We start from the raw sequence: 25,744 nt of genomic DNA on the forward strand, positions 1-25,744 counted from the left end.
TTTAACCATTTACACTTCTTTTGTACCTAAAATGAATATTCTGCATAGTGGAAAATAAACCAACCAACCAAAAATGAAAAATAATGAAAAAAAAAACCCAAACCAAATAAACAAAAAACCAAACAAACAATCCATTGGCCTTTACTTTTTTTTTTTTCTCCTGGAAAGTTGAGAGGATCTGGCCATCTGAAATTGGTGATTGATAAACACTTTCATACAAACACTCTGCATTAACCTTCTCCTGAGCCACATACATAGTGCCTAGGCCTCAAAAGAATTGCACATGATGAAAGCCAGGGTACAGTTTACAGTTTGAGCCATGATTCTACTCATGGAACTGATCTTATTGTTTCAGAATTGGGTCAGTGTAGAAAAAGCTATAAATAAAACAATGAAGAGAAAGTTTGGAAGTAGGAAATATATAAAGTTTAAAAAACACCCTCAACCATCCCACCACCAAAGCTGCTGTTCCTCTAGCCGTAGTCAAGTCAGGACAGTAAGAATCCTAATCAAATAATGTCCCCAAAAACAGTCCAGTGCTCTATAAGCAAGATCAGTCATTTTAACCTGAAGAGTCAGAAGGTCTTGACTTCAAAAACTGGAGTTGTAAGATCAGTTTTTTAAACTGTTCTTCTATAACCAGACTGCTGGTTTTTTTCCCAGTTATCTTTTTCAGTTGCACAATATATATCATGAGTAAATGCTCATGAACTTAAGGGGCTGAAAATACAACTGAGTAGGTAATTAACATTAATTGCTAAACAGTTTTATGGATCAGTAGATAGATATGCTAACCAACAACACTACATGTACTGAAATATTTGAGTTAATGTCCTCGGATTTTGATACCTAGTGCTGAAAGCAAAATACCAAAAGGAAGCCTACTTTGGCTATTGGTTCAAATTACCATACAAACCCTTACACTTCATTTTGCTAAGTTTGCAAGCATCACTCTGATTTACTGAAAACACTCCACCATTAGCAAAGTACAGAGGAGGAAAGAAGAAAAAGGTCCTGACAGGATTTCTCCCATATGAAGAAGTTTTTATATAAAGGAGTGCAAGCAACAAGAATCCAGGCTGAAATGTAATCTAGACCATGAAATTGGACCCATGAAATAATTCTGAAAGTAACTTCTCATTTGTTAACAATACAGTAACATTGGTAACAATGAACATTAAAGTGTACAGTCTGTTAGAATTCTAGAAATATGGTAGATCTTGCTCAGATTTAAAAAAATAATCTTTTTGCAACCTTTCAACAACTTAAGAGTGATAGTGAAATAAAATCTATGACACCTGAGGTGATACACTTCATTAAACATTAATAGTATACCAATATTATTATAATAAAACTAGAATCTGTAAATACTGTATTATCAGAGATGCTGAAAATTCAACCATGTTTAAGCATATTTAACCAGCAAACATTGTTTTTTTTAAATGGTCTACCGTTAAACAGGTTATATTTTAACAGCTCTTCTGTATGTAATTCAATCAAATTGTTATTATTAGTCTGCCTGAGTCAGGACCCTTTTAATGATATCTAAACAGCGATTAGCTAGATCTTCCAACAGACAAATAGTCCTAATCAAAATCATGTTTCCATTAGGAAAACCTCCCAAGACAGGAAAACTTTTCTGTTAAAAATAAGATTAATCACCCGTAATGAGACAGATAAATGGGATGCAAGAGACCTTGAGGGAAATGCAGTACATGGAAATCTTTATGGGATTTCCTTAATGGAGCATGTAAAAAAAGAAAAACAGGAATTTTCATCAGAAATGCAAAAATAAAGGTTATATAAATTGAAGATCTTGCATCCAAAAGAATTCCTGTGGCTCCTTCCTGAAGAATTGGATGTCTAGTTTTAAAACTAACCAAAGCCAAAAAAATAAAGGTTATCCAGAAATCTTTTTTGTTGATATATTGCAATTGATTCCACAAATAATAGATTCCTGCAATGTCTAGTTACTGTAATCTTTTCTGTAAATCTTCTGTGAAGCACAGAATCACATTTGAAACTTCTTACAAAGTGCAAAAAAAAATCCATGCCAGGTTATTTAGATTTACTGGCAAATGAGCAGAATGAAAAACTTTAAAGTAGGTCAAGAAGAAAATGTTACTAATATGTAATTTCCTTAATCAGTTAAAAAAATGCTGTGGATGAGCAGACTGTGGGGTGCACTGGAAAATAGCTGAACAACCAGGCCCAAGATGGTGGGGATCATCAGCAAGTCTAGTTGGAGGCCAGTAATCAGTAGTGTACCCAAGGGGTCAGTACTGGGTCCAATCCTGCTTAACATCTTCATTAATGATCTACGTGATAAGGCAGACCGTACCGTCTAGCAAGTTTGCTGATAACAAAACTGGGAGAAGTCCAGGGTCTTGCTGCCATCCAAAGGGGCCTTGACAGGTTGGAGTAATGGGATGACAGAAACCTTATGAAGTTCAACAAGCAGAAGTGCAAATACCTTCATCTGGGGAGGAACAACCCCATATACCAACATATGCTGGGTCCACCCTGCTAGAAATCAGCTTTGCAAGAAAGGCCTTGGGAATTCTGATGAACACCAAGTTGAACTTGAGCCGATAATGTATCCCTGGGGCAAATAAGGCCACCAGTATCCTGGGCTGCGTTAGCAGAGCTGCCAAAATGTTGAGGGAGGTGATCCTTCCCCTCTGCTCAGCGCTGGTAGTGCTGTGTCTAGTTCTGAGCTCCCAATACAAAAGTGATACAGAGCTACTGGAGACAGTCCAGCAAAGGATCATAAAGCTGATTAAGGGACAGAGGCATCTCTCATATGATGAAAGGCTGAGAGAGCTGGGACTGTTCGGCCTGGAGAAGAGTCAGAGGTGACCCTATCAAAGTGTGTAAATACTGGAATGGAGGGTGCAAAGAAGATGGAGCCAGGCTCTTTTCATTGTTATTCAGTGACAGAAAAAGAGGCAATGGGCATACACTGAAATACAGGAGGTTCTGTCTGAACATCAGGAAACGCTTTTCCACTGTTAGGGTTTCTGAGCACTGACACAGCTTGCCCAGAGAGATTGTGGAGTCTCCACCATTGGAGATATTCAAAAGCTGCCTAGACATGGTCCCGGGCAAGGAGCTCTGTAAGACCCCGGTTGAAAGGGTCTACAGGATGGGGTTTACAGAATGACATCCAGGAGTGTCTTCTAACTCCAGCCATTTTGTGATCCCGTGATTCTATGACAAATAAACACTGGAATGGATAATATTAAAAAAAAAAACAGCCAAAAGACAAATCTAAGATATTAGCAGAGTTTAGACAAATCATAGAACCATAGAATGGCTAGGGTTGGAAAGGATCCTAAGATCATCTACTTCCAGCCTCTCTTCCATGGGTAGGGACACCTTCCATTAGACCAGGTTGCTCAAGGCCCTGTCCAAACTGGCCTTGAACACTTCCAGGGGTGGCAAATCCAAAGCTCTGGACAACCTCTTCCAATGTCTGTATTTAAAAAGATCAAATTTGAATAAAAAATCCATTATCAAAACTGTTCAACTTGTCTTCAAAGACAGATTTTGCAAGGCTTTTAAAAGTAATTTTATGTAATACAAAAAAAATTACAGTATTTTCTTTCTTACAGAAGCTCAAATCTGTGAGTAAACCTCTCACATTTTATTCATCAGTTTCTTTATCTTTTCATATAAATCCATTTGGACACTTATAGTGTCAACGTCAAACCTGTTGCTTGTACTGATAGAAATAACAGATATCTGACTCTTGCAAGTCAAATTATTGAGGTCAACAGAATTTTCAATATTTCTTCTTTAAAAAGGGAATATTGAGCTGGTATGTTCCGTAGCATATCTTGACTAGAATATAGTTAATTACAGACAGTTATACACACAATTACTGAAGTACAGTATATATAGTAAAGAATACAAGCAATTACTGTATAGTCAAAAGTCAAGATGCAGGAAATGTGTGCCACAGATCCTGGTGCAGGTATGAAACCTGATTGTGATTAACTTTTGCAGTGCTTTTCTTTCTTTTCTTCTATAAATTAAAAATGAAGGAATTATTTCATCAAACTCTACACTACAAAGGGTTGATGTCTGAAACATAAAAGGAATTTTGCTCTTTGTGAATACAAAAACTTCCTTTTTTTAATACAAAATAGTATTTACTATTTTAATTATTTATTATTTAATAAGTATTTACTAATTTAATAGTATTAATATTTTAATACAAAATAGTCACAATATGTAGCAAACATTTCCTAATGATAAATAGGGAAACTGACTATTTTTGCTTATTGAAGAGACAGATGTAGATATGTCATTTCATTTTCCTGTCTTTGACTGACTAGAAATAGGCAATCAACTTCTATCATCTACCAATATTTAAGAGATTTTTAAAAATGCATATGGTTCTTTGTCATAGAAGTTATTAGAGACCTGATTTTACATGTAAATGCTCATGGAAAAGAGAATTGCACTATTCAGCAAGCCATCAGTTATTTATTTTCAAGTTTATGATGTCAGGTTCTTTTGCAATGATTTCTGGGAGCCTAAACCAGTTTTGCCATCTTGAGGGGTGAAATATAATTGGCTGTCAAAGCAGAGCTTGCAGAACTCAATACAGGACAGCAAGATTATTCTAAGGTATTTTGTGTGGTTGCCTCCTAGTATTTGATGATACAGCAAAAATACTGGAAGATGATGACCAAAAGATTTTAAAAGCATAAAAGTCTGCTCAAAGAATTACTAAAGCAATTTTCAAATAGAAAAACATTTCTATGAGTAAACATCTTCTGTGAGATGGACAAAGGGGGTTTAGCTATTCTGCTGGGGAGAGTAATAGAAAAGTAATTAGCAGAAATAATACTAAGTGAAATAGATGTGCAAAAATATACAAATTATTGTCTTGTTAGTTGAAAATGAAATTTGTCCTGATGAATCTTTTCAGCTCTGTAGTCTTTCTGAAACTTACTCTTCTGGGCTTTAGGTACACATATCAGATAGTCCAAATACCCTCTGAGACCTATGCTCTCATGAGTTCTCTTACATGGTTCCCACCCATACAAAATTTAAACTGGAGAAAGACCCTATTCTAGACAATTTACAGAGTAGACAAGGGAGGCAAGCAGGCTAAAATGTCAAAGCCTCCCTTTGTGTGAATGAAAAGAGAAATCTAGATGCAACCTCTTCAATCATGTGTCCATTCCGGTAGAGTTCACTCAGACACTTTTTGTCTGCTCAGTTCAACCAGTCTTAGCAAGAAGTTATGCAAAGACATGGATTTCTATATTCCGATGACACTGCGTTTTCATTTCCAAATATATGTTAAAAAAACAAGAATTAACTTCTGGTATACAAATGTCCAGCTACTGCTAACAGTTGCAGTATATCTCATCTTAATGAGGTCACCATAGCTGTGCAGTTTGTAAATCAATGTAATATATTAATTACACTGTAAAGATACTTTGTGATTATGAACCAAGATTACTAAATGTGCCAAAAGAAAAAATAAAACAAAACAAAAGAATTTGGAAATCCAGTTTGTGTTATTTCAATATAAGGAGTCTGGCTAAAATAACTGGAGCAGGTTGACTATTTTTCAAAATATGATTATACTTCAGCTACTGCTTGCAGCATTCATTTATAAAAGTTCTTCCTAAGACAAATAGTAGCTTTAGCATGCTTTATTGGAAGCCAGATCAGCAAAGGCAAGACAAAATCTTATGGAGCTACTTCCTCAAAAACAAGATTTCTCAAAATTCTCCAGAGTACGAAACTTTTTGGTTTATTTATCTTCTTATGACTTCTTGCTCATCTAATAGCAGGTAGAACTTCAAGGTGAAATAGCAAAAGTCATATTCACTCCTGCATTTGCACTTACCACCTTTGAGTTCTTCCATGTGAAAATGAAATTGTTGCAGTTCTTGGAACTGCATCTAGTGGGAAAGGAGAGTAAGAATGGGCAACAGTGTCATATTCAGGCTTGATGATATGTGTGGGATTATTTGGTGGATCATTTCTATTATGTTAAATATTTCTAGTGGCTGAGTGCTCCAATTAGGAGTCATATTACCCTTATGCAGTACACTATGTGTGGAAAGAACGGGAAAAATGATCTTATGACAAATATTTCAGGGGCTACATATACCTTTACCTGCCAGTTGCCTGGGAATGTGTGAAACACTGAATAAGCTCGAAAGCCCTCTTCCTCTGAGCCTTGCTGCAACATTGCAGCATATGATGCCAAGACTGACCATTGGTCAATTCATTTCCCTAAGATAATATCCCAGTGGCTTTCTGTGATGGACTAATGATCTCTAAATTTGACTAGTAAGAATGATGTTCAACAGAAAAGTGCTATAGAGCTTTTCCTGAATGATGTTGAACACAAAGCATGGCCTAATCGTGCAATTTTAGTATAATACTACGAAGGCATGGGATTTGTCTCATTGGTTTGTTATAAATGACTCCTAGACCAGCCCAAGAAATAACACTTGAAGTTCATGGCAGAAGAATAGGGAAAAATGATCCAGAGGGCTTAGGCACAACTGGTTGCTAGGAATTACTTCTTCAGATTTAATCAATTTATACATGGTTATTGTTTGCTATCACTGAGTGCTAAATCTGCATACTCTTTTCAGAGAGGCTACCAGTTCACGGAGTGGATTTCTCAGGACAGAGGGGACTTGTGGGAATAACTTTGTGTTGTGGTTTAAGCCCAGCTGGTAACCCAGAACCACACAGCTCTTTGCTCACTTCCCCTTTTCCCCCCACTCCCCTCCAGGTGGGATAGGGAGTAGAATTGAAAGAATGTAAATCTCATGGGTTGAGATAAGAACAGTCCACTAACTAAGGTATAATACAAAACTACTACTGCTACCACCAATAACAATAATGATAAGGGAGATAACAAGGGGACAGAATATAAAACTAAAAAGGGAAAGGGAAAAAAACAATAAACATAAGTGATGCACAATGCAATTGCTCACCACCTGAGCAGCGAGCTAGAACTTCCAGGCAACTCCTCCCAGTTTATATACTGGGCATGATGTGCTGTGGTATGGAATACAATTTTGGCTAGTTTGAGTCATGTGTCCTGTCTCTGTTCCCCTCCGGTTTCGCGTGCCCCTCCTCACTGGCAGAGCATGCGACGGAAAAGTCCTTGATCAGAGTAAACATTACTTAGCAACAACTTAAAACAACGGTGTGTTATCACCATTGTTCTCAGACTAAAGCCAAAACACAGCACTGTTATTAGGAAGGAAAAAAATTGTTACAGCTGAACCCTGGACACTTGGTGATACAAAGTAACCTTTGTTATTTTATTATAGCAAAAATGTTTTCTCCTACTTTTACCTCACAGCATTCAATAGAATGAAGACATTCATTGCAATGTTCCCAATTCTTTTGGAGAAATGTCTTTTTCAGCTATTATAGTCAACAGAATATATTACTTATGCTACTTCAAATAGTACTGAATAACCTGTAGTTGACCACAGATTAAGACACATTTCCAATACAAACAGAAATATCAGCATAGTGTTTACACCTACTAACATTCTCCTGCTGTAACTGGCCGCACCAGCTATGGCATGTATGCTATAGGTGTCTTTTTGAAGACAAGTGCATCACACATGAGAAACACAAATACCTCCTCTAGTTTTCATGTGTGAATAGTTTACCATTCACCAAGAGATTTCTTGCACTGTCTCCAGTATTTTTCTATTACAGCCTAGCAAAGCACGAGGTGGGCTTTCGCTAAAGTGAATAACTGTGTCAGAGAGTACAGGAAGGAAACTAAGTTATGTTTGTCAAAACAACAGATTGCTTAATCATCTGACTATGTAAGATACCAAAAAGAGATGAACCAGGCACAATACTCCACAAAATATGATCTTCAAATGGAAACAAGGGAAATAGCCACAGACAAAAAGCTATTCATTAGTCTACTGTACAACTGCTAGATTTTTGAAAGTTATTGGCTGAATTATGCTGTAGTGCTCTCCTACAACAAAAGTCCTTGTATGACTCCAAAAGCCAATGTCACAACATGTTTTTAAAATATATTGAATATCCAGACTAGAAATCTGATGGTGTTTAAGATCAAAGGGAGAATTCTAGGTTTTCATCCCCACTGGAGCCTGAATGCTCTCTTTCTAAAGGAAGAACAAAAAAAAAACCCCTAGAACATACCAAAGGAAGAGTGAAATCCATTCATCAAACAAAACTGTCAGCTCTAATTGTAGTTATATGTGCCCACCACAGACATTTTCAGTGATCAAGAAGAGGAATTCTAAAAGCCACATAGCTCAGTGAATTGCTGGGAAAGGCATATTGACACCATGTCCTAGAAACAACTGTGGGAAAAATGAGTCTTCTGTTCTGTCCTTTTAGCATCCATAGCAGTATAGCTGTCAGTGACATCAGAGCTTTACTTTTTGTTCTGCTACTTTTAGGAGATTTTATGTCTAGAAACTGTGCTTTCAGGGAGCTGTTGACACCAGCACTTTTCCCAAATGTACAAAGCCCTCTCCACAGAGGGAGAAGATGGGTTTTCATCAACTTAACTACAGACAATACTGTGGAGCTTCCTAGGAGATAATCTTGCACTTTCTTTCCTTCAACTTTTTAACAGCGTAGGATATCAGCTTTTCCTGAGGAAGATAACTCCGTGTATTAAACTGTGAATTCCTATTTAATTTACCCACAAACTTACGAATTCTATGTTTTATTATACAAGATAACATTCAGACATTAAAAGGATATAAATAATATATGGAAAGGGAGCAATAATCCCTCCCGTCTTTCCAGTATTATGAAATTCAACCTCTCCTGAGATTATGGGAGGAAAACATTTTAATAAATTAAATGGTTAAGAAAGGCTTTACAACTAGGTTTTTGGCCTTACAGTTCATTTGCCTCCTGTTGGTTACAACTTCATGAGAGTGACATTCCCTTTTGTTCAAATAGATCATTTTTCTTCAATTTCATGCAATTTAAAGTGCCAGAGAACACTCCAAACCACTATTACTTGCTAATAGTGACCTAGCATAGACATAATCTGTTAGAAAAAAGACACCAGGTCAGCTGAGACTTTAACTATTTTGATGAGGAAAGCCCTACTGTATGCTCTACTATGCATTTAACTAAAACAAATATAATTCCTGCTAACCCTAGCCCAAAATGGTTTCCGCTTAGTGAATAAAGATTGTTGCTCATCAGTAAGATGGTTTGCTATATGCCTGCATGAAAAAGATTAACAGGATGGTAAATTCTAAATCAAAGGGTAATACGTCTTCAACCTTTTAAACTTTTTCTTTAAACAAGAAGATCCTTCTAGCAGATCTTCAGTCCTCTTTCAGTATTTTTTGTGCCACATGCTCTGTGTTCACTAAACAATTCTCAAACTGGTTTGTCATGAACATAAGCAAACAAATGGGTCTGGGATAACAAGAGATCTGTAATCTAGAGTTTGAATAGTTAGATTTGTGTCTATAAAATCTCAGTTACTGCTGACTTTTCCTCACTCCAGAAACTAGAGAGCCAGCTAACTATAAACAGTGATTATAACCACAATAGATTTGTAAATTTTTAATTCTAGTATCCTAATTTGGAAATTTATATTAAAAAATTGTAGTTTCCATGGAATTAAACAGGTTTTCAGTTTTTCCTCTCTATTCAAAATCTGCCAGTCTGAATCAACAATCTGATTTCTACTGGATTTACTCACAATTTTAATATCGATTCTAACAGAAGCAGGTTTAGGCCCACCATCTGAGCTGAATTTAGAAATTGATTTATTGAGTGCCACACTGATTGACTGCTCAGCCTCATACAGAGAATGAAAATTGGTCTTCTGCATCACAATCACCATGAAAAAGACATTGTGATTCATTGAATCACGCTTTGAAAAGGCAGTGCTCATAAGTCCTTATGTCTACTTCATGCAATATCCAATATTGCCATTAACTCGCCGAAGAGACTGGGAAAAGAACAGCAAAGTGGGTACTGATTAGAGATTGTCCAGTTCTTCTTCTGATGTGGTAATATTCAGAAGAAATGAGTTATCAGGACAGTTTTCACTTTCAGCAGCAGGAGGTCAAACATGATGGTCAGTCACAGCACTCAGGATTGTTAAGTACGGGTCATCTGCTTATCCAACAAGCAGGCAATAATTAAATTTCATTTGACCAGATAAAGTTTTTGACTGCCAAACAGCAGGATTATTCCTAGCTTGATTTGAAAGAGTCATTTAAAGCTCTAGCAATAAAAAGAAAAAAAAAACTAAACAAAAAAATGCCCCCCCCCAAAAAAAAACCCAAACCTCTTTAATTTAAAAGTACTATTAGATCATTACCTAAATGTATATATGAAATACTCTGGAATACAAACAACTATATTAATACTACAAATGATTCCTCGGGGTAGAGCACATGCAACTACAGAGATTCAAATTACCCAAATCTGATTTTCGAAATAATAGGACAGCACGTATTTCATTAAAAACCCCCATAACCTATAAACTTATTTTATATGATTTCAGTATGGACTTTGTAGTTGGCAGCAGTTCATAACCACCTGTCTAATCAGCATACTGAAATCAGCGTTAAAGAAAACAATATTTTTAATCATATTTTTCTGCATTCTCTTTTAATATTAATTTTCACATAGAGTTGAGAAATGAGATAGAGGAATAAAAAGAAAGGAAAAAAAATCAAGAGAAAACAAGAAATGGTATCATACAATCTTTTATTAACCCACATACTGCAACCAGCAGATTTGATAACATTGTCTCTTGAGCTTCAACTATCAGATAACATCTGGCAAATGATGTTTGTAAGTCCTGTTACACAACATCTTCTGCCTTCTCAGTGTCATTTAGGGGACTGATATGTGACTAGAATAACACATTTCACGCTGCCTGCTTCTGTCATGCTAGTGCAAATTTTTAATAGTGGATGTGCTACAGACACCAGTTTATTTAAATCTGGATTCTCAGAAAATACTCTGCAATTCTGTTCTCAACATCTTACTAAGGATGAAAGCAATCTTTCTTAACACAAATTGCTGGGTATTAGATATAGTCTTTTTACATCAAAGTATCCAAATAAACTTTCTGCAGCTCTAATGTGTGTTGATCTCTGAAACAATATTTTTTAAATGTAGATCAAAAGCACTTGCTTAATCATTTGCACAATTTTGCAATGAATTTATTCTCTTTGGTGGCATTTAATTGCTTGGTAAGTATCATTACCCTAAACTTCACAAAAAAATTTTAAAGTCCATTTTAGATTGTGTAGCACAGACCAAAACTTTTTGTCTCACTGAAGTTGAATTCTCCTCTAGAAATCTATTTGAGGAAACACTAATGTCAGACAGTCATTTACCTAGGCAATTGCAGACTATGCTATGATCAAGTAAACAATGTGCATTGGGCATAATAGAGAAGATTCTTCAGAACAAGAATAATTTGAGGGCACTAGATGTCTTGATTTCAAAAGATATTTGTATACTTGAATATTTGTGCTATTTATTACATCATTCATTTTTTATAAGAAAAAAAGTATCTGTCTTGAAAATTGCTAAGGGCAGAAATAATTTTGCTCACAGGAATGTGACCTGATTTGATTATGAACAACTAACATCTTTTTAATGAAGGGTTTTCAATTAGACTGTATGTCCACATGATTGCAAAGCTCTCTCAGATTGGATATATTATGGCAGACCAGAATACAAGCCTAGACCCAACCTGCCTGACTATGAGTCCAAGTACATTGATGTGAATAGAAGTCTCAGTCTTAAACCAGAGAAGAATTTGGTCTTTTTAGCTGATTTTTTTTTTTTTTTAATGATGTTGTAGATAATGCTTTTAGGCATCAGATTATACTAGTTAAGTCAACACTGCACTGTAGTGAAAATTTTAGGAAGACAAAAAAGGTTAAGCAATCTTGTAGTTTTCATTCAATAATTATAAATGCAGGTTTTGAAAGTAGTTTTAAATGCTTTCTTATAATAATAAAAATTTTAAAAAATCACATTAGCATGTAATTTCTAGCAACAATTAAGTTTTTTGTTTGGGTTTTTTTCCTTTTTTTTGGTTAAAAGGAAAAGAAAAGGCAGAGAATACAAATATAAAAAAAAGTAATTGAAAGATAACAAAGTGACAGGTTCACAATGAAAATAAACTTTGAGTATTCCTAAATACAGTTCGTTTGCTTAAATGATTGCTTATTTCAATAGACGTTTCACCACCTAAATACCTTCATGCTTGGTTCTAAATGAATTAAGAAAATAAATGAACAGAGAATATAGGTGCTTTAAATGTCTTCAGATTGTTGAATAAATGAGTGAGTAAACAGTAAATAAACTACTGACAAATAGTCATAGCTGTCAACAACATGCAGCATGGAAAACAGACACCATTCTTTGAAAGACCTGCAGCTGAACTAGCTCAGGCTTAAGAGATCTGAGTTTCCTCATTATTGGAAAGGTGTGCAATAAAGGCAGCTACTCCTCAGACCTGACTTCTACTAAGTTCCTGAATCAGCAAGTGAGGAGATGAGATTTTTTCAGAAAAAGTCAAGATACTAAAGATCATCTTGGCTTTCCGTAGGTATCTCTTGTTTGTGGAGATTTTATGTGGGAGCTTAGCTTCCAATTTTAGAGAAAGGAATACATAACACAAAAAAAAAAAAAAAAAAGAATCACAGGCCTCTTTTCCTATCAAAATATAATTGTTCCTTTCAAAAAATTGTCCTTAAGTACTGATCCATCTTTATTTTAAAAAGCCAATTTGGCAATGATGCAAGATCAAAAGTTTAAGTAGTGGGAATGTAGTAAAAAATCTACTGAAAACTTTATGTTTAAATTTAAAATCTAAGGAGTGGAACCAGTATTCAATGTAGAAGTTTACAGAACTAGTATCACTTCAGTTTACAGTTTGTAAACCTGATTGACATACTGAGTTGAACCAAAAAAACTTATCTGACTGAATTCTATTCTGAGCATGGTTGAAGAAAATTAAACATTTTTACATAGAGAAAAAAATTTTCTTTCAGAAAATTCTAACATGATTTTTTAGGGACAAGGCTATCTAGAGGAAGAATAGCAGGAAGACAGACAAATTACTATTCATGATGTTCTAACTTCAGCAAAAACACAGCTTACTGTGTACTATGTGACAGAATACGAAAATAAGTGAAAATTGGGAGTTAGTGAGCCTACTTAAGCCTATATTGGTGTGATATTGATCAAAACTACAGACACTGAATTGATATATATATGTACTACATAACATATAAAGATAGAAAGCTAGTTTTTAACTCATTAGAAGATTTTAAGAAACAGTAATTCAGCCATTCAAAATAAACAAATATTTCATTTTGACTTAGTTCAATAGATAAAAATGTAGAAGACAGTATTTAAATGTACTTACCTTTATGCAAGTACCCATGCCTAGAGATTGCCTAGATTTTGGCACATGTTTAAATATAGGTTTCCTGAAATTCTTTGCTAAATTGGGACTAGATTTAGTGGCTCGTCAGTGCAGCATTTGAGTATAGTAAGCTTAAGCAACTGTTGTTTGGAATTATCCTTGGGCATATCAGGAAGTAATTTCAGAGATTTTTGATGGATTACGGTGTTAAATTATAGTAGCTGTTGTTCTTATTTGGCCTGAAGGCCTTGGTGAAATGAACAGGTTTTGAAGAGAAAAAAAAAAAAATACCTAATGTTTGGACTTGCCAAAAAAAAAAAAAAAAAAAAAAAAAAAGTGAAAAAGTGTAACTTGAAAATATCTAGACATGGAACATAAATTGAACAAAAATAGTTTACTAACTTTGGCTTTCCCAAAGAAAAACAGTTCAAAGGCGTAGATACTCTAATGGGCCAGCTAAAAGTTTTTTTACAAAATAGTTAGGGCAAAATTTCTATCAAAGTTGAAGGAAGTACAATCTTACTTTTGGACTTGAGCAGCAAAGAAGCTCAAATGTGATATCTGGTGAAAGAATTACATAATCTGCATTTCTCAACAGACAGTAAACAAATCAACATAGGTCATATCCATCAATAGCACAAAAGATATGTTAACATATACCTACTAGAACTGCAAATATGCAAAACAATATTCAATAACATTCACTACAGTACTGGTAAACAAAAGAAACTCTCTGGGTTGACATTTACAAAAACTATGAATACTATCCTCAAAAATGAACCAATACTAAACAGTTGAGTATATACAACAAAGGCTGAGAGAAAACATATTTTAATTTACTAACCATTGCATAACGCAAAACTATTCAGTTTTAGAAATAGAAACATGACTGACTTTTCCAAGGACTAAAGTGTGCACAACCAGAGCTACTAATTATTGGGCAAGAACTCCTTCTATTCGTTGCAGAGGACTGCGACCTTTCTAACAAGTGGTTGTCTGCATTTCTTTAAGGAGAATTAGCTAGAAGTACTAGTAAAAAATCTTTTAAGGAAAGCTAAATATGCCGATAAGGATTCTTATTATTGCTGTTAGAATTGAAAAATATGAACAGACAATAACAACAACAACAACCACCAAAAAAATCCAAACAAAAAATCAGCAATCACAGGTACTTAAGTCTATCCAAATATCAAAATAAAAAATATAGGTGAGTGAAAATAAATGATGGAAACATGGATTTGTATCTAACACAAAAATGTAGTTCTTCAGACAGCTGAAGAATCAGACCACTTGCAACTCTGTGGCTAAAATAAAAAATAGTTTCTCTGCCTAACAGAAGGGCCACAGACATACTGATTAGACAAAAGTACTTAGGTGATTGTCAAGTGTTATTTGCTATACCTGTAACACCTTAGAAACCTATAGATACAATACATAAAGATAAAAATTCAATGGCTTAATATAAGTAAAGAAAAAGAATTGCTTCAGTGTCAGCAAAATCTCTGCAGACATCCACATCTCCAAAGTCACAAAGATAAGCTGTTACAGACAACGTTTCCAGGATGAGGCCTGAACACAATCAGTCAGAAGCGCATCCCAGTAACAGCTATGAGAAAATATGTCACATAAGGAAGTCAGAAGATCTGGAACAACTTTGAAGAGCGTTCAAAAACTCATTACATATGAGGCATGAAGTTTCTCATTTTTTTTCCCTGAAGAAACAGGTGTTAAAATGTTTGAATGAGCACTACCAACTAAGATACTGAAAAACAGGTTTTGGAGGTGCTACTCTGAATATGCATGTTAGTAGTGAAAATTCTCATTGTAAACAGGTTGTTTCCAAGCACTTGTGGAAGATGACTACCCAGGTTTACTGTTCAGTACCATTTCCATACTATATCTTCCCTGCTCTGCCATTTCGAGGTGCTTCACAAATGTTACAGAAAATCAAGAATTAATAGGGAAAACAAATTCCCAGAGACACTGGTTATTTCCACATTTTGCAAGAGTTTAAAACAAAGGATAAACTCTATATTAGACACAAGGTTAAGCTAAGTATAGTATTTGCATAAAGCCAAATGTATTCTTAGGGGAAAGAGCATAAGAAAAGGATACATTTAAGGAAAATCCTCTCCTGCCTCTAAGATTAAGTTTTAATTGTTCTGTAACAAGTAAAAATATAAACTATTTTGAGAATTATGGCAATGGTGGTGTAAAAATGCAGCTTAATCTAAAAATGTTGGTTTCCTAATATTATTTTTGAATGCACATCTAAGCTTGTTAAAGGTTCCTTCCAGATGCTTCTGAAAAGACAGACTTTTTGTCAGAGAAATGTGATTTCTCTGTAAGTAATATTTAGCAATGCAACAACATAGTCATCTTTATTAGTGAGATCACCCATATAGCAAGAAAGATATTTCCTGTGGAGATAGAAAAGAATTATTTGAAACTGTACTTCGGTACAGTATCCTAGTAAACCTCCTCTAGAAGTCTGTGTTCAACTTGTGGAACAGATACAGGATGAGATTCTTGGTGAGATAAGGGGTGGTACTGAGCAAAAAGCCTATGGTAGAAAAAGACTATACAAAGATTTGGCTTGTGTAGGCAAGGAAACTGATATCTTAAAAAAGATGACTGTCACCCCTAAGCTCATGACACAGTGGCATATAGTCCTGGTGAGAAAAGAGGTTTCAAAGCTAACAACTAACATTGGTATAAGTCAAAGACATAAGCTGGCTATGAATAATTTTAGGTAAGAAATCAGAAGAACATTCCCAATAATTTGGATCCTGGAATAGGTCTTCCATAACAGTAGTTGAAACCGAAAATACCCAAATAAAATGAACTCTGAAAGTCTTTTAAGATCTGTTAATAGAGGGATATGAATTTAAACATTTGACATGAGTTGGAAACTTGCTGCTTGCAGTCCCAGTGTCAAAGACAACACTAGATGACTTGGAAAGGCCTTCACTCTGATATTCCTACACAGTCAATACAAATGCAGTTCTAATGTCCCTAGTTAATGAAGATTTTACTTTTTTTTTCTTTTTCCCATAAGAATATTTAAAACTATATTTTATATTTTTATTGCTCTTATTTTTAATCAAAGCTCAACAGGGTAGGAACTTCAGTGTTCAGCTTCTTTCTGACAGACGCAGCACGCAGGTATTTCCGAACCAGGAAGTTCTATAGTTGTCTTTTGAGTATTTTAGAAAGAAAAATAGAAGTCTCTGATGACAAGAGGTAATATGGGACCTGAGAATCCCATGAGATCGTTTAGGTACTCATTTGCTCCACATGAAGAATTATTTTTCACTTGAAATTTAAAATAACATACTATTCCACTACATTTTCACATTTATGGTACTGAAATACTCCAGGCCTAATCCTACAGTTCCTGTAAGTTAATAGAATCTACAGAGCAGCACAACACAAATCAAATTCCCTTGAAAATACAGTATTTCTGTAGCTGATCATGATTTTTAATATAACATGCAAATGCATCATGCTAGATGCTACAGTGAAATTCCTTCTCATTCACAAGATTAGATGCCCTAATACATTGCAAATAGGAATGAAGTGCCTGACTGTTGAGTGCTAGTATGAACTAGAAGTTCCTAACTCAAGGAAGCTGCTTATAACAATTGAAAGTGCTATAAATCTCAATTAAAAAAACACATTCACACCTTTTTTTTTTTTTTTTTTACATCAGAAGGTTCTGGTTCAAAAGTTTAAATGAAGAGTTATAATGAGTAATTTCTCATAATAACCAACTCTTATTCCAAAGGAAAAAGATTGACTCACTTAAAGTCACATGACTCTCATATTGTTTACTGTTTCTCCAAAAACATAACTGGATTAAAAGTTGGTTAGAAGTTGTTACCACTGCTGATGTTAATTTAGAAGCAATCAGATCAAGGTCAGAAGAGAATATGAAAATAAACAAATAAATAAATAAAAGCAAGTGAGCAATGTCCCACAAGTATTCAGCTGTCCCAGATGCCTGGGAAATACCCCTTCCTTACACAGAAGACAGGACATGGACATTAGATGGCAAAATATTTCCACAATATCTTATCTACGTTTTTTAGAACTGTGATTGAATTTAATAAAGTCACACTAAATATTTTATGAGTCCTAAAACATGGAAATTCCCAATTAAGAAGAATTTGGGTTATTTGGGGTTTTTGTTTTTTGTTTTCTTTTTTGTTGTTTTGGTTTTTTTACTTCAAGATAGGTGATATTATTATTCTATTACTCTGACGTTCTACAGCCACTTGTACCACTTCAATGGGGATGTAGAAGTCCTGTTATTCTGATTAGACAGTGTTTTACACTCTACTTTTCGGGACAGAAGAGTATAAAGCATTTTTTCTTTTTCCATTACCAGGCAGTCAAACGGAAAACATTACTGATTGACCTTTATATTAATGAGGCTAAATAAAAACCCAGATGGCTTCTATTAAGTGAAGGAACTGAAAGTAATGATGTGCTATCTTAAGCTACTGTCCTGCAAAATCAGAGACCAGGATAAACTGAAATCTGATTATTCTAGCTGAGTAAGAAAGCTCAAATAAATATCTCTGTCTGAATTTTTCTCTACACTAAAAAATTACTCATTTTAAAGAATGGTTGTCAAGAGTAAGTCCCCTTGAAGTAATACGTGAATTTTTCTAAATAGAACAGTGATTTAACACCATTTTGGAAAATGCTCTTGAGACATGACTTTTCAGGAAAAATAAGAGTGACAGATAAATTGAATCTAAGGACCCAGAGATGTGCAATGAAATTTCAGGTGTAGACCTTTCAATGGCTCAAAGAAAGACAAACCAAAAGCAAGAAAGAATTATCATGTGACTTGCTGAGTGGACTTTTGCATTGGTGGATGGAGTTCCAATCATTTCAATATCAAGGAGTCAAAGAAATTATTAAGCAGAAAAGGGTTAGTAATTGCAAAATATTAGCCTATTCCTTAGGATTGCTCAGTATAATTTCTTTTTTTTTTCTTCCAGACTTAGTCCAAACTAGTTTTAAAATGGCTCAGGTGACAAGGCTCTTTCCATTTGCACAGATTAATAGATCTTCATTGGAACATTTTTCCTAATATCTTAATTGAACTTTTTTTTCAACTTCATCCAGTTAGCTGGTTTTGTACACCCTGGAGACCTAGTAAATAATTTCTTTTCCTGCTTCTCCAGGTACTATTCAAATAATAATAAATGGTTGCAGCTTCAACTAAGTCAAATTTAATTAATTATTTTAAGTCTTGCCACACATCCTCATATTTGACATCACATTTCTTGTCTTTATCAACAAACCAGAAACTCCACCAAGATATTGAATACTCAGCAAGAGTAGTAGCTGAGGAATGTGTCAGGGGTGGGTGGGGACCACACAGATGAGGAACATCAAAGACTGCTGGTACTAAAGAAATAGCTCTATTGCACTTGTCACTGGGATGAAGAAAGTCTTCTATGCAGGCTGCAAATAGGCAGTGTGCTGCTTGCTCTCAGTGAGATTGGTACAACAAACTGTATCTCCCCATAGTGTTCAGCTGCTTTAGACACCAGCAATTTCCAAGTGCGTCTTTGCTCTAGATAATTTTTTTAATGTTCCTTAAGGAGAGGTTAGCTGAAAATTTTCTTCTGATCTCTCCTTTGTTCAAAATTAAATTTCATAAATTGTCACTACCCAAGATCTAAACTGTTAAGGTGATAATTTCTGGAAGCAATTCCTCTCTGTGCTACTCTTTTATACACTCTTGAAAGACATAGGTCTTTTTTATGAGATGATAATGCCCCCTCCCAGTACACACATTTGGACAACAGATCTCAAAATGTCAAGCCTTATTCATGCCTACTTAGTAAAGGACTGGTCAAGTAATCATGCAGAATGAGAACTGCTTCTCATGACTGATGATCAAGGAGGCAGCAGTGCTGTTTTGCACTTGTCAGATTAATCACATTCTCACTTGGCCAATATTCCTAGAAACCCTCTATCATTTGCAGAGCTTCCTACTGAAATCTATGGAGATTAAAAAAAGCAAAAAAAGGAAAAAAAAAAAAAGAAAAAAGAAGACATTGGTATTCATCTGAAGTCTGGAATAATTCATGCTGCTATCACAATTTACCAGCATTGATCTCTGTGTAGAAATTCAACTTTCATAGTAGAAAAGGAATAAGGATAAAACATGGTCCATGAAATTGTTTTTCACTTGAGAGTTTTCAGGCAGAATAAGCTGCAGATTGCGCTATGAACATCTTTTCAACCTTAATACATAACCCTTTGAAACAAGAAGGACATGAAATTCAAAGCGAAGAACTTTTGGCAGGTGTGGGGAGGAAAATTGCAAACGCCTACAGAGCCATGGTAAATGAAAGATATACAAATTTAAGTCACTTTTCAGAAACAAATACATGTGGATATAGTAATATTTCATCCATGGTCTTTTCATTTACAATAGATACATATATCTGACTATCAGGTTATTTGCTACAGAAATTCTTTGTTCTGTTGCTATTTGAACTTTCTAAATATATTTATGGAAGACGGTATCTTTGACTTAAAAGAAAATTGAACTATGCTGGGTAGAACTATTTTAGAACTATTTTCCTTGCATTAGGGAAAGAAAACTACAAAGAGGAAAATTCAAGTAGTCCTGCTATCTTCTATGATGGTACCGGAATAATTAAGCAAACAGAATTTGGGCCTGTTAATTTTAACAGATATGCTAAAGAATATTGTTCCACCTAATACAATAATTTAGCTGAAACAATAGTGACATAACAGACAAAATTACATAATAATTACAGTGCTTTAGAGAAAGCTATATTAAGGTATGACTCATCACTCAATACATAAGAAGGTACAGAAATACATCAAATCCAGCAGTGCAGTATAGTGTGGCTCCAGCCAAGAAAGAATTTTAAAATCAGCAATCTTTTGTTAATAAGTGGGGGGAGGAGGGAAATTAATGGAAAATATGATTATGAATTTTGTTTTACTTTAATTCAATTTTTAAAGTAACAAGTAATAATTGTACAATTACAATTAAGATTTACATCTTCTTAGAAAAATACTCAATACATTTTACTATTTGAACCTCACACTTCCTCTGGCAATACTTGTAATAGGTTGCTTTATTGAGAAGGGAGAACTATTTCACTCTTCAGGTGGGTAAATGATTGGTGAAGTGGAAAGAGAGTGATGGAATTTTCTAAGATAATCACAATTTTTATTAGAATACTTTATCAATAATTATTTTAAAAGAATAGCTGCACATTGTAACAATCAAGCATAAAATATATATCTTCCCATGAAACATTTTGAATGATTTTCTATAATAGAAATCAATTGAAAACAATTCTTTTAAACACTCCAGAAGCTGAATATATGCATCTTGGATAAAACTGTATTGAAAATGTCTTCTTTGGATAAGCTTTACTTGAATAAGAAAAAGATATATATACCTTCTATCCTTTTCCTACCTGTTAATACCTTCCTTGATAACAAACAATGTCCCAGTTAAAGATATCATTCAACAGCACAATTATGCATTAGCAAAGTTACTATGCTAAGCTTTTTCTATCAGAACCTAGGATGATTTGTACTCACCAGGTGTAAAATTATACCGAGCAGAAAACCCGATAGATTCCAGCTCACCATCAGCAAAAAATTTAATCCATAGGAATCTGCCACTGGATTTTATCATAGGTGGGTTTTGCTGTCCACAGAAACGTCCAATGATTGGGGAAAAGCCAAAAGGTCCATCTCTTACTTCAATATGGTCAAATTTGCACTCCCAAGAAGGCTCTATGGAATATTTTTCATCAAAGTGTAGTTCGATGCATTGTCTTGGGGCAGCTAGACACGAAAAGAAAATTATTTTTTTATTTTCTAAACCAAGAATTTTCAAACCTAAAACAGAATTAAAGAAAATCAAATACATCAGTTTTGTATGCATTTTAATATTTTGCTTAAAAACTTGTTTGAAAATTTGTACCTCTATATTTTTATAGATATTTACACCATCAGTTTAGTTCTGTATTGTCTTCCTTTTAAAAAATGCTCATGACAGCAGTTCTTGGAAAAACTAAGATACAAGATACAGTTTGGAAACTATTGGCTTCTAAGAAACTTATGTATCTGGAAAAACAGTGTTTTCTTATATTTAGGGGTGTGGGGAAGGTTAATTGGAATACTTTTTTTACCTAAAACACTTGCAAAGATGAAGAAAAGTATTATCAGAACTGTTCTATAGTAAGAAAATCGTAAATACTAACTATTCAAATATTATGCTATTAACCTACCTAAAGCTTTACTGTAATTTTTAATGTTGTGAAGTAAATATGAAGATGAATTCTGCTACTGATGTTAGTATCAGACAGTATCACACCACGGTATATGGCTGCTCTGCTTTCCACAGAAACAAAGAGATACCTGCTTCAGAAATGTCTTACCCCCTTAACATAACATATTTGTCCTTTATAAACTTCCTGAGTTAGGCCTTCACTACTCTGTTTCATACCAACAGGAGGCTTTTAAGTGCTGGCCAGCTGTTAAACTCTTAATGGGCCTTCTCTGAATCTAAGACTCATGTAACATGCGATAACAATGGGCATGAGGCCCCCTCTGAGCTACAGCTCAGTAATTTAATATGACTTTTGATGTTGAAAAGGAGTCCTAAAGCCAATTACGGCCTCAGTATAATATAAAATGAGGTTTTGTGGGTAAAAGAGAATCAGACCTGGAGAGTTATGCATAAGAGCTATTGATTTGGTGAAAGAGAAAAAAAAATATGCACAGTTTCAACAACCTCCATGTAGCTTTCTGAATCTTACATAAAAAACTAGTTTTACAATCAGAATATTAGTCTAGCTTTCTTTTCTCTGCTTTTATTTTTCAACAAAATCAAGATGAGGCTTTTCCTAGTGAACCTCAGTTCTTGCTAGAGGATCAGGAAGAATCATGTTAGCTCAGGAAGCACTCAAGAAAGAGTTTTTACATTCCCCCAAAGCTTCCACGTGTAAAGGCTCCTCCACTTTCAGAATGGAGCACTGATTACTCATTAGCACTGTTTCTCCACCTCTAAATAAAATAAGGCTGAGGAACGAATGTGGGGGCTGGACTACTGACCATTCACACTCCTTAAAGGTTAAAATCATCTCCTGGCATCATTTGGGCCATGCCAATCAGAATAGCCTAAACCCTTTCTTAGGCATGACGTGGTGGTTCGCATCAGTCAAGGACCATTTACTGCAAGTAGTTTGTATCCGTACTCTTGACTGGGAAGGTGATAGGAGTTAATCTGTACATGTGTGATTGCATCTATCAATCAGCCTTAAGGCCAATGAACATTTCCTGACCTGTTTTGGGTATTAGTACTGCCTGTGTCCCAGCATGCTCTACAAGGCAGTCCAAACAGGATGAGGTCCTGTCTTCTAACACTTTGTGTTTCTGTAACTAACGACTGTGGTGATGACAAAAGACTGGTCAAAGGGAAGAAGGGGTGTTATACACGCATCCATGCACCTTATCATCATGTGTTTCTAAATGCATCTCTGTGCTTCATCTTGTACAATATATAGCATTAAAGGTTAAAGGGTTGGGGTTTTTTTTGCAATAAACTGCCTAAGAAACAAAATTATTCAAATCTTCCTAGAAACAACCATAAGGAATGAAAACACACAATTCAAACTCCCAACTTGAATTTGCTCTTAGCAAAAAATAAATTTCTTTAGCAAAGGGTATCATCACTTGTACTCTGGCTTTAGAAAGGGTTTCTTTGCCAAACACAGGCTAAAGTGATCAGGTACTGTATAAATGTACATCTTCTGCCACACCTTTTGCATTAAAGTGTGTGCAAAAGTGGTCATGGTAAAACTTACAGAAACACAGTGAGAATAAGTCCAGAATAATGACTAATAATACTGAATGTATACAGAAAAACAAAACAAAACCACCAAACAAAAAGCCCAGAATATGCAATTATTCCAGACTGGATTGGAATATGGTCATCTAATCAGAAAAGGAGGGATGGAGTGGTCATTTCCGGCATCCTTATTCACAGGTAAAGCCCACTCACATCTTCAGAACTTTTTCTGTGGCTACAATGTTCAGGAAAAGTTGTTGTCAAGTCCAAACGAAATATATTGAAGCTGGCTCATAAAATGATTTTACTTCAAATCTTAAAAACCTTCCATATTTAACTTTTAATTATCTTTCTTCAAAAATGTTTAATACCATGGAAAGACTACTTAATGCTTGCATGTCTTATCATATTTTTCATCTAATTATCTTACACAAGTGTCGTCTTGAGATTTTACACTCGAAGAAAAAGACATTGGGTTCCAACTTGTGGTAGAAGAACAGTGCAGCAAAAACACACAATTAGGATTTTAACTCTGATCAGCCTCTCAGTCTGTGTAACTGACAGCTGAAGTTGAGCAAAAAATCTTTTTCAGTCTACTGCATGGAAATGAGAAATTGAACTCTACACCTATCCCATCTATTTGAACTGCTACAGTACTAACAGTTTTCAATAATCTTTGGTCTTTCTGGTTGACCAGTTGTTATTGATAAGAAAGACACTTACATCCGCCTTTTAAAAGAGGATTCTTGTTTCAATGAAAACTTTTTGAACACAAAAATGTGTGAAATTCAAAATTACTTCAAGCAGAGATTCTTCATACAGTGATACATGACCACTTTCCAACACCTGTGAAAGATCTAGGATTAAAGAGTTTAATGATCTTCAGAGAAAACATGGAAGACCTTCCAGAGAGCTCTCTCTAAATGTCCACAAATATATAGAGTGGATAATTCACATCTCCATAAAGCAATTCTAGTCCATACCTATATTTTTAAAATCAGCATTTAATTATTAAAAGCTAAAGAATGGATAAAATCTTACAAGTATTTCACCAGCAGGCTTTCCAAACCAATTCTGAAGATACATTGCGTAAAGTATGAATATCCCACTCCCCAGATATTTTGAACACAAACAAAAGCCTTTGCTCCTTTCCCTTTGGAGCACACATGCCAAATTTTCTGCAGTCTGGCAAAGGTTAATGCTGCCACTGGTGCGGTCATTTCAGGCAGTTGTGAATTTTGCCAGGTTGGAGTCATGAATGTATGAATGAAATAAGAGTGAAACTGGGCCCAACAGGGAACTTAATGCGTACACTCAGCTATTTCCTATTTTCTATATGCCAAAATGAGACAGGGAAAAAAAAAAAAGAAAAAATTCTCAATGAATTTTGAAAGGCAGAAAGGCAGGTGGGACTCACCAGAAGCTCCTTTACAGCATAATAATTTTTGTACTGAGTCTTTGACTTCTGGATGACCTAAAGGATTTGTTTAGAAAGGCATCCAATCTGGACTTTAAAATTCCTAGTTGTTCCAGCAGTTAATTATCATTACTACTAAAATAGAATAAAAGACAAAAAAGAAAGAAAAAAAAAAAAACGGGAAAAGAAAGAGAAAAATGAAAAGGAAAAGGAAAAGGAAAAGGAAAAGGAAAAGGAAAAGAAAAAGAAAAAGAAAAAGATAAAGAAAAAAAAAGGAAAAGGAAAAGAAAAAGAAAAAGAAACTTCTACCTGTTTGAGTTTGGTCTGCTTATGCCTATGACTGCCAGGTTAGAAGCCTCTACAGTCAGAAACCCTCTTCTCTTTTATAAACTCACAGTCTATGATCATTGCAATTTTTGCCTGCTCCTTTACATCACCAAAGTAATTTTGAGGTTATGAAAGGCTTGCATACATTTAAGATGAGCTACAATATGGGGGAAAAAATTGTATTATGAGATGAAATTCTATACTATTACAATACACTACATGTAAGAGTCTCCAATCAGGTTCACTAAAGTCAGTAGGAATTGTGCTTGAAAGAAGCCATAAGCATTTGCCCCAGATTGTGTTTGATTGCAAAAAATGAAAGAACAAAAACAAGCAGGCAGGAAGGAATCTGGTGATTCACATATGTATTAAAACTCATGTCATATAAATGTCAGTATGGTATACACAGTCCTGGAATGCTGAAGTCTAAGACGTACAAAGGAGAGATAGCAGTGCAGGAATGTTATTACAGATCATATTGACAGTCCTCCTCGTTTGTTTTTTGGTATTCAACAGCAGCTAGAAGCTATTTGAAGTATACTGAATCTCAGTAACAAATACAGGAATAAGATGCATATGGAGATGTTTCTGTCTTACACTAAAATTCATATTTAGGTCCTGGATTAGCAAGGATTATCCACACCGTAGATTGTTATCTGACCTCAAAGATATTGCTATTAGTAAAATAATTCATCTTTTGGGT

At 34.8% G+C, this 25,744-nt stretch overlaps 1 protein-coding gene across 4 annotated transcripts in view; it reads right to left on the reverse strand.

The window, feature by feature from the left end:
* Positions 1–25,744, reverse strand: part of NETO1 (neuropilin and tolloid like 1) — a 66,079-nt gene that overhangs the window by 31,444 nt on the left and 8,891 nt on the right. For all 4 annotated transcript variants that reach the window (XM_030506460.1, XM_030506469.1, XM_030506478.1 and 1 more), the window contains exon 4: positions 21,041–21,289. In XM_030506460.1, the coding sequence (XP_030362320.1) occupies positions 21,041–21,289 (249 nt within the window). The remainder of the gene's footprint in view (positions 1–21,040; positions 21,290–25,744) is intronic.

Source organism: Strigops habroptila, chromosome 1 (assembly GCF_004027225.2).
Source record: "Strigops habroptila isolate Jane chromosome 1, bStrHab1.2.pri, whole genome shotgun sequence".
Lineage (NCBI taxonomy): Eukaryota > Metazoa > Chordata > Aves > Psittaciformes > Psittacidae > Strigops > Strigops habroptila.